Source organism: Leptonychotes weddellii, chromosome 9, assembly GCF_054177405.1.
Source record: "Leptonychotes weddellii isolate Sample4059 chromosome 9, ASM5417740v2, whole genome shotgun sequence".
NCBI classification, from domain to species: domain Eukaryota; kingdom Metazoa; phylum Chordata; class Mammalia; order Carnivora; family Phocidae; genus Leptonychotes; species Leptonychotes weddellii.
Window position 1 is genome coordinate 71,426,333 of NC_138377.1, and position 10,324 is coordinate 71,436,656.

Below are 10,324 nucleotides of genomic sequence, written 5' to 3' on the forward strand. Positions count from 1 at the left end.
AAGCCACCTCCCAAATAGCAGGAAGGCTTATATCAAGGACCTTAATTTGCCCCCAAGGCCCTGTTTTTACCTTGATTTAGCAGTTCTCACTAATGGCAATCTGTTGTCTTCATCCCATACAAGGCCCCAGGCTTGGGGTTCTGTTGCTCCTATGGGCTTGCCTTTGGTAGTCCCTCAAGGAGAAAAGCTCCCCAGGAAGGAGATAGATAGAGCTTTATTTTTATCCCAGTTAAAGTCTCTATCCAATACATTAATCGCTACGATAACCTTGGTCCAGGGCATTTCCTGGAGAAGCTATAACCAGCTGGGGTTAATGAACTCTCCCTACCATTAATTCCTAGGAGAGGCCATTGGCCTGAATTGTTACTTAATTACTCTTCTGTGTACAGCTTCATAAAGCAATGAAATGCCTTCTTTCAGGAAGAAGGGAGATGGTAATGGGGGTCATCAGAGGCCATTAATTTTACAAATAGTTTGTTAGAAACTACAGTATGTTAAGAAGTCACTCTGGCCCACAAATCAACTCAATGCAGTCCTTATTAAGTCAAGATCTGAAACTTCCAGGTTTCCGTGATTTGCACGTGCAAAAAGTTACAAATTGTGCAGAATCTGGCCAAAATGTACATACCAGATAAGATAAACTTACTCATTTATTTTGTTGCTTGTGTTACCCCTTCCCATCCCTCCGACATACACACCCTAGAATGTAAACTCCATAAAGGCAGGGGCTTTGGGCTATTTTATTCACTATGTGTCCCTAGTACTTAGAATAGAGCCTGGCAAAAATAGGTGCTCCTACAAAGTTTCACTGTTTGTTGAATGAATGAGTAGTTAGTTGGCTACTTTATGGGATTGGGCTGCTGGTGTTAGGACCCAGAGCTCCCACGTAAGTCATACTTGGGCAGGGAAAGTGCTCAATCTGCCAGAGAAATAAAGACAGAGGCTATCCCTTCAAACTGCCTAGAAATCAGAACCATTGAAACTACCACCATCAAAGGGAAGAGTTGGCCATGAAACATGTATCCATCTAGGCTCTGAACTTGGCACAAATGATGAGAAACCATTGCCACCCACCCTACTGTGACATACTGCCCCACCCAACCTATGTCAATAGCCAACTCATGACCCGATGGAAGGTTCTGAGATTCTATTGGATGGTTCCAGTGGGGAAAGATTAAACTCTTCAGAAGCTAACAGACTAGGGCAGAATCAAGAAGACATCAGAAGGGAGGTAGAGTTTATTGGAGAAAAGGAGGCAACTAAGTATCAGAATAAGCCAAATTATTTACTCCTGCTTATTTTTTCTGAGTCCTATTTAATACTAGAGATCTTAATATCTGGAGATTCTTGCAGAAGCCAGGCGAGAAAGCAGAGAAATTATTTTTCAGGGCAGTTATGCACATGTATCCATGCCCATGGGGTCTTAAGAGAAGCAGCTGGGCACAGAGGGAAAAAAAAGAGATTTAAGAACAACTGATAACCTCTGTTGATTCCTATTGCCATGTAAACATTTTCAAAGGATTTTGTGTTGGTGAATCATCTCAGTATATGGCTAGCTGGATATATATTGAATTTTCCAGCACTAACGCTCTATCTTCACTGTATCCTTACTGAGGCATAATCATATCATGGGCAAAAGAATCAGAAGGCTAAGTTTTATTATGTCCAAAATGTAGAAGTGGGAGGAAGGAAACCAGTTAACTTAACTTTATTCCTATCTTCTGGGACTCTCAGGTAGTTACTGTGTTTTATAAATGGACCTATTTCCCCAATTCATTAGATACATCTCTGCTGGTATTTTAGGGAATCTACAATGGAAGAACACAAGAACAATCAGCTAGATTATGAGTAAGTAGTCATGATTATGCAAAGCCACATCCAAGGACCAAGGTATGAAGCATGTCTGTTGTTGATTCCTTTCTTCATCTTCTAGTCTCCCTCTTTCCTTCAGCTCCTATCCATCCATCCTTCACTGCACTCCGCCCCAAGGGCCCCATGCCCTCCTGAAGTGATAGCCATTGCAAATCCCCCATCCAAGCCAGCCCTTCCAAGGTAGGACTTTTCTCTTCCAAAATCATCCCTCATGCCTACTCAAAATTCCTTCTGCCTCACTATCTTATTTCCAGTTAATCATTTTAGAGAGAAACCAATTAATTAAGTGGCACACAAGAAAATGAAAAATTTATTGAGAGGTCCTCGTGTGCCAGATAACTTTCTAGACTACACTAGCATTTAGTTACCATTATTTCATTCAAATTTACTTCAAAAAAATGTCTGCACTCTTGAAAGTGAATGCCTGGATTACTTCTGTGTGTGCTCAATGGAGTGACTCCCATAGTAGATTCTCAAGCTTTCTAGCAGGCAGTGAAGTTTTCAGATGTGGGAGGTGGGAAAAGACTGAAGCCCTAACTGGTGGTGGAAACTTCTTGTGGCTCTGCATAAAGCAGGGTCCAACCATAAATCATGTACCAGCTAACTGAATAAAAGTACGTGATAAAAGTGTATCGCATGAGCAGGTTTTGTGAACAATTTGAGAAACCATTCTCTCCAATGCAAAAGGCTATTTAAGGAAGCAAAACTTCTCCTGGAACCAAAGTGGAGGTGCACTATTATGCTGAGCACTTTGGACGAGAAAGGCTGGGTAAAACCTCCCTTGCTGAATGAGTTAAGAATTACTGAAACAGGGTGCCTGCGTGGCTCAGATGGTTAAGCATCTGCTTTCAGCTCAGGTCATGATCCTGGGGTCCTGGGATCGAGTCCTGCAGCAGGCTCCCTGCTCAGTGGGGAGCCTGCTTCTCCCTCTCCCTCTCTCTCTCTCTCCCTCTCTCTCATGAATAAATAAAATCTTTAAAAAAAAGAATTACTGAAACAAATTGTAGAACATAATTAAGAAATGCAATTTCATAAAAATGAAAAAGGAAAAGTACACTCCCAGAAATAGCCAGGCTAATGAGTTACATGTCTTCTAGATATCCTCTTTGGTACAAAGGTTATTGATCTTAAGATAACTGGCCCTTGTTCATTTTGGGGGCTGAGTTTATAGGTCAGAGAAAGTGGAAATCTTAAGATTGGTCCAGTCAAAGAGGAACATTAACAGTTTGAACATGGACCTTGAAAGGGATATGCAGAGAATAGATGAAGCAAATCAGGAACTTCTTCTCAAAATCCACAAGAAAGAAAACGAGATTCAGAGGTGAGTGTTGGGGCTTCATGAGGGATGTTCATAATCCAAAGAACCGGGTGGAGGAAAAGAAACAAAACTGAATTTTCCAGCTTACTCTGGCAACCTGTATCTTATATAACAAAAAAAATTCTTCTTCATTCTTTGGTGTTTGTCTGTGGCTCAAACCCTGAAATATAGCAAGTTTCAAAAAGAATCCTAAGAGAATGAGTGATACTTACCTGACCTGAAAGAACACTGGGGTGTCTGACATGGGAATCATGTGAATCTTGTCTTATCTTTAAAGTGATTATTATCCTAAGGATCCAGGAAAGAAAGGATTTCCAACTTGAGATTTGTATTTACATCAAAATACCCTTAAAACTGACATGTGTTTTATCAGTTTGAAGGCTGTCATTCCTCATAGTGTGTGCTTATGTTATCCAGGCTGGAAAATGAGATCACTCAGACCGGAGACTTGGCTGAAGATGAGGAGTGGGAGAAGGAGAATTGCACCGCAGTGGAGAGGGAAAAAGCCTTGCAGGAGCTGGAAGAAGAAACAGCTAGACTCGTAAGCAAAAAGCAGGGAAGAGTCATTTGATAGGTTTTATTCCTCAGCACTGTCAGATAAAATAGTGTCTCCTTTTTACATACAAAGAATAGCCAACTCCAAAGTCATGGCAGAATGTGTTCTTGCATGGGAAGGGGATGTGTGGAGGGTAGGGTTTCTCCGGTAATATTTAATATTACCAGGAAGCCCTGCATGTGGTGATCCCTGGTAAGTTGGTGTGTCCATACTGAGAACAAACCACAGGTCCTTTACCTGACAATATGCAGGAAGGTACAGTTACTGCAGGAAAATATCGCTGGGGTGAAATGGAGAACAATCAACTGAATAAAAGCAGGTGATGGTATGCAGATGCACACTTACACTCTGCTTCTTTCTCTCAACAGGATAGGAAGAATGAAACTCTGGTCCACAGTATAGCAGAACTTCAAAGAAAGGTGGGGTGGGGCTCTTGTGTTCCTTTGTGTCCCCAAGCAGCCCGTCATCAAAGAGGCAAGGGAGGGAAAATGAGGCCTGTGCTGGGGATGGGTACTACTCCTGCTCCACTCTCCTGAGGCTGAACCTCATGACCTAAATGCCATGGATTTTGCCTGCAAGTGTCAGGTGAAAAGAGTGCATAGGGTACTCCAGGTATTCAGTGATCCCATGGATTCTTCATTTTATCACAAAGAAATGGATTCCAACAGACACTCTGTTGAATGAATTGCCTGGGACCCTTGTGGTGAGAGGTTAATTTTACTTGCACTAGAGACTTTTAAAAATACTTAATGCCAAAAAGCTCCCTCTTCTTTGTCCAGGTATTCCCTCTACCTCAACTCCTGGTCAAAACACAGTGGACTTCTTTATGATTACTCTACTTTCTTACCCATGCCTGTAGCCCTGAGTAATCCAGCATGGATTAGGGGGTTCAGGGAAGTATTCCTGCTTTGAGCAAACTCTAGTTTTGGTGGTCAAAACTAATGAGAAGATGGAGGTAGAATAAAGATGTTCCCAAAGACACCAAGTATCCACCAAGGGACCATCTGGCAGCTTTAATCAAGGCCAAGTTCCTGGCTCCACACACCAGAGAATGTCTTTGTCTTCCATATTTTTTAATTTGATTTTTTTTTAATTTGAAATGTATTTTTTCTATTTGAACCCATAGCTTACAAGAAAATCACATAAGGCAACCAAGTGTGAACAAGACAATACAAAGGGATCCCCAGAAGAGTCAAAGGTAAACAAAAAAGCAATCTCGAATGGGTTTGGGCTGCATGACCAGGAAACAAGCCTTCAAGTGGAAACACTGTCAAAGTTGGAACAAATTCTTTGTAGTTTCAGCCATGCCAGGCTTAAGCCTCAGCTGCTACGTGCTTAATTCTCCTCTGTCCTTAGTAAGGAATTTCACTCTGAAGCCATATATTTTGTTCTCTCTCCATCAAAAAGAGCAGAACACAAATGCACAAATGCATATTAACATTAGAGGCAGTTGAAGTCCCTCATTTAAATCCTGGCCCCAGAGGTACTTAGAATTATAGATGAAGGTGGGCAATTTAATCAGTCCCTCCCAGCCTCGGTTTGAAAATTGAATGAAATTGTGTATATAAAATACTATTTGGGGGGAGTTCTAAAACAATTTTAAGGTGATTATTTAAGTGTCTGGCTTAAGCACATATATGAATTCACAGAGGCAGAGTTTAGATTTGTAAATCTACTGTGTGCTAGGTAATTTACACACCCTGTCATTGACTCCAATCCAGAAAAGGATTCATTCAATTGGTCCTTCAAGTATATAGTGACCTCTCCTAAGTGCATCATATAGTGCTTAGCATTTCCCTAATTGTGATCCAGAGCTAAGAACCTGAGCACAACCACAACCCATCTGATCAAAGATATAAGATTTAGACTTTTTTATTCAGAGAGCAGATAAAGTTCTTACTTGATCATTTCTGTAGGATTATCTCTTTGTCCTTGCCTTACCTAATTTCTCTTTTGCTTCTTTTTTTAAAAATGATGATGATGATGATGATGATGATGGTTTAGTAATCTCTATATCAAACGTGGGATTCAAACTCATGACCCTGAGATCAAGAGTTGCATGCTCTTTTGACTGAGTCAGCCAGGTGCCCCTTTGCTTCTTTTTTCTTAAATTGATAGTTATTTTTATAAATTTCATATAAGAACAAATAGAGACTTTTTCAGTCTCTATAAAGATAAAAATTGTTTCACTACTTAACAGTATAATATATAATGGGCTTTTAAACAGATTGTCCCTATTTCTCAATCTCTCTTGCTTCTTAAACCCACATTTAAGCCAATACTTAAGCCCACACTGTGTGCATGAAGATAAGGACACACTAAAAATAGAAAATGAAAGAAGAGAGCATTACTGCCCGATGTTCTGTTGGCCAAATTAGTGTTGATAGCCATAAAAAAAGAGGAAGTCCAAAGCCATCAAGTAAGCTTGCTTGGGCATGCCCATCCAGGAAACTTATTTGGAAAGAAAGAAATCTGGAAGCCTGTTTGTATCTCAGGAATAAATTCGAACTAGACTAGAAAGGAATGTGAAGCTCCTTGACTATCCTTGCCATAAAACTGCAGCAATCAGATTGATTTTCTTCCTTCCTCTGCCCAAAACAAGTTTTGCTAACAGAAAGCCTGCCAGCAACTAGTGCTGACACTTTAAGTCTGGCTATGCTGGCCACGTCAGGTGAGCTGATTCCGATAGACTCTAGATAGAGAGTTCCCAGTGTAACATTGGCCATTATTTTCCTGGCAGCACTCAGCCCAGCCCTAAAGAGTTCCAGAGTATTATCAACCCTTTGAATTACTCCCTTCTGCCCACCTATTTTGTAGAATTCTCAGGTGGTATCTCTAATTCTATGAAATATACATAATCTCTGTTGCTTCTGTTCCTCTTGCATGCTGGTGATCAGTTCAGTAGTTTAATAGGATGCCTGCCTCAACTCCTTGTGACTCAGACCACTGTCTTTAAAATACAGTCCTTAGGGGTGCCTGGTGGTTCAGTCAGGTAAGCATCTGATCCTTGGTTTCAGCTCAGGTCATGATCTCAGGGTCCTAGGATCAAGCCCCATGTCAGACACCAGGCTGAGCGTGTAATCTGCTTGAAGATTCTCTCTCTCTCTCTCTCTCTGCCCCTCTCCCTATGTTCACTCTCTCTCTCTCTAAAATAAATAAATCTTTAAAATACAGCCCTTAGCAAGTGAAATAAGTCAGAGAAAAATAAATACCGTATGATTTCACTCATATGTGGAATTTAAGAAACAAAACAGAGGAACATATGGGAGGGGGGAAAAAAGAGAGAGAGAAACAAGCCATAAGAGACTCTTAACAATAGAGAACAAGGGGCGCCTGGGTGGCTCAGTTGGTTAAGCAACTGCCTTCGGCTCAGGTCATGATTCCAGGGTCCTGGGATCGAGCCCCACATCCAGCTCCCTGCTCAGTGGGAAGCCTGCTTCTCCCTCTCCCACTCCCCCCTGCTTGTGTTCCCTCTCTCACTGTCTCTCTCCCTCTGTCAATTAAATAAATAAATAAAATCTTAAAAAAAAAAAGAGAGAACAAATTGAGGGCTGATGAAGGGAAGTAGGTGGGGAATGGGCTAGATGGGGGATGGGCATTAAGGAAGACACTTGTTATGATGGGCACTGGATGTTGTATGTAAGTGATGAATCACTAAATTCTACTCCTGAAACCAATATTGCACTGTATGTTAACTAACCAGAATTTAAATAAAAAATTGAAAAAATAAAATAAAAATTTTCCATTTAAAATAAATAAAATATAGCCCTTAGGACATTCAGCTCTTTGGCCCTAGATGTAATCCCCTGGAGGGGAAAGGAACTGTTAGAAGAGTCCAAACGTGAAATAATGGTAGCTAGATGAGAGTGGGAATAATAGAACTGAAAAGGGAAGGGAGGAAAGACTGCAGTATGTCCCCTCTGCCCATAGGATATATCTTAAATGCATCTACTCCTCTCTATCTACTAGTACTATAACTACCACCCTTTTGCAAGCCACCCTAAATCCTCACCTGGAGGCTAAAGTAGACTCCTAACTAGTCCTCTTGCTTTTACACTTACCCCTAAACAATATACCTTCCACACATAGGAAAAAACTCTTCTTTAGAAAGAACACAAACCAGATTGTGTCTTTACAACTTCAAGCTCTCACCTGGCTTCTCACTGCAATTAGAATAAAGAATCAAGAGGCACCTGGGTGCCTCAGTTGGTTAAGCGACTGCCTTCGGCTCAGGTCGTGATCCCGGGGTCCTGGGATCAAGCCCCGCATCGGGCTCCCTGCTCCTCGGGGAGCTGCTTCTCCCTCTCCCTCTGCCTGCCGCTCCCCCTGCTTGTTCTCTCTCTCTCTCTGTCAAATAAATAAATAAAATCTTAAAATTAAAAAAAAGAATAAAGAATCAAACTCTCCAGAAGCTATAAGGCCCTACATAATCTCATACGTGGCTACCTTTCCCCACCCCATCTCATTCTTACCAATCTCCCCTATGTTCCTGCCACATAACTTCTTCATACACACCAATTTGTGCTATTTCACAGTCTTGGTCCTTGCTGGAAACTCTGCATGGGAAATATTTCTTCCAGATCTCCATTTGGCTAATATTTATATTTAAATTCAACTCAAGAGTCATCTCACCTCAAGTTTGACTCCCCTCCATTAAAAAGACATCTGAAATTGGTCCTGAGGTACTTGAACCACCTGTAAGATAACCTTTAAGATCCCATTTCAGAATGGAATCCTGCTTTTGCCTGGCTGAGTTACCAGTCTCCTTCACTTTCTGTAGGCCAAGTTACAACAGCTGGAAGCTTCCTGTGCAGACCAAGAGAAAGAGCTAGCCAAGGTAATGACAATAACTTCAATGTTACTTCTCCCAAAGGAAGGAAATCTTGATCCTTGGTCACACAAATTGAAGGAATGTATTAGATTGTGTGAATACAGCCCCCCAGATCACCTTCTCTTTAACATTTTTTATAGGATACCTTTCATCTATATCTTCAATAAATTAGTATCTATTTTTCTCCCAACTGTCCCCAAATAATTCTCATTGGGACTATAAAATACAGCTTTTTTATCCTTAAAAAAAGATATGAGTTTATATGTACAGCAAATACATATTTAGAACAATTAGAAAAGCACATTTAGGGCCTGGGACCTAAAAGGAAGCAAGTACACTGCTGTTCTTATAGCAATTTACTGAGCAAAATTTAAGACTGAATTTTGGCTTCCCAGGTAATGGAAGATTATGCATTTGTGGCCCAGCTCTGTGAAGATCAGGCCCTCTGCATAAAGGTACAGTTTCTCAGTAAAGGGATAGCAATGGGTTTGTTAAGGTACAGGATGAAATGAAACCAGGCTTTTCAAAGAACAACAATTTTAATTCTTCAAGGTGGCATTACAAAGGCCTTTAGGGAGGACGACACTCTACCACCAGAATCATTCTATTAGTGCCCTAGTCTCCCAAGCTCTGTGCTCTTAAATTAATAATGAGCACTTTTTCCTATTTATAATCCCAATAACTGCAGGCACCTGCCCAGTGGTGACGTGCAGTGAGAGATCTGGAGTAGTGGAAGGCTGGGGGACTGGGAAAGGAGACAAAACGGCAGTGGGAATACCAACCATTCACATGGCAATGTAGTGTAATACATGCTTATTATGATTAGAAAGAGCATAAAGCTTCTGGCTAGTAACTGTGGTTTCTTTTATTTCTCTATGAAGAAGTACCAGGAAACTCTGAGGAAAATAGAAGAAGAACTAGAGACTCGGTTCCTTGAGAGAGAAGTGTGAGCTTTGGCAAACAAAGGAACATCCTGGTTTTAGTGGTAACTCCATCTCAGCCTGGGTCAGAACAAACTTTTCTCTGACCAATTCCTATTTGGAATTGAGGGAGCCCCAACACCATATAACCTTCCCCTCTTTTAGTGAGCTATTAGATCCCTACTAAGCCACACCCATTTTAAAATGCAAGTCCTCCCATCTTTCTTAAAAGACTGCAGACATACACCTTCCTTCATAATTTTTCACATTACCAGTTATTTGGGTTTATATTAAGGGAAGGAACATGTGCTTTAAAAAGGGTTTGGTGGTCTGGCATCTTGATAAAAAGGGCATTCCATTTAAATTTTACAAAAAAGAACTAAAATTAATATCATCCTCACTTCCCCAAAATATATAGAAACAACCATATGGAATAGACATGAAACTAATCTCTAGATACAAACTAGGGCTATCATATTATGAAACCAAACCATACTATATGAAACTACAAACATTAAAAATTAGAAATAATAGAGAAAAGCCCACCTCCAAAAAATTAATCCTTGAATTTATCGAAAGAGTCTAAATAGTGAGAAACTAAAGCCAAAAAACCTCACTTTCATTTCCTGACCCTCTTTAGAAGTTAAATCTTTTTTTTTTTTTTGAGAATGAAAAGAAATGGATTTATTTGAAAGTGGAGCATATAGTGAATAGGCACTAAGAGTCTATCATACATTCAACTCTCTTCAATCTGCAATAGCCTATTCACTTTTTTTTTTATTCTTATGTTAATCCCCATACATTACATCGTTAGTTTTAGATGTAGT

The 10,324-nt window shown here is 40.4% G+C and overlaps 1 protein-coding gene across 1 annotated transcript in view; it reads left to right on the plus strand.

The window, feature by feature from the left end:
* The first annotated feature begins 1,813 nt into the window (after positions 1 to 1,813).
* Positions 1,814 to 10,324, plus strand: part of TMCO5A (transmembrane and coiled-coil domains 5A) — a 15,604-nt gene continuing 7,093 nt past the window's right edge. Inside the window, exons 1-8 of the mRNA XM_081831844.1 lie at positions 1,814 to 1,848; positions 3,044 to 3,193; positions 3,608 to 3,731; positions 4,115 to 4,165; positions 4,873 to 4,944; positions 8,527 to 8,583; positions 8,973 to 9,032; positions 9,459 to 9,523. Coding sequence (XP_081687970.1) covers positions 1,814 to 1,848; positions 3,044 to 3,193; positions 3,608 to 3,731; positions 4,115 to 4,165; positions 4,873 to 4,944; positions 8,527 to 8,583; positions 8,973 to 9,032; positions 9,459 to 9,523 — 614 coding nt within the window. The remainder of the gene's footprint in view (positions 1,849 to 3,043; positions 3,194 to 3,607; positions 3,732 to 4,114; positions 4,166 to 4,872; positions 4,945 to 8,526; positions 8,584 to 8,972; positions 9,033 to 9,458; positions 9,524 to 10,324) is intronic.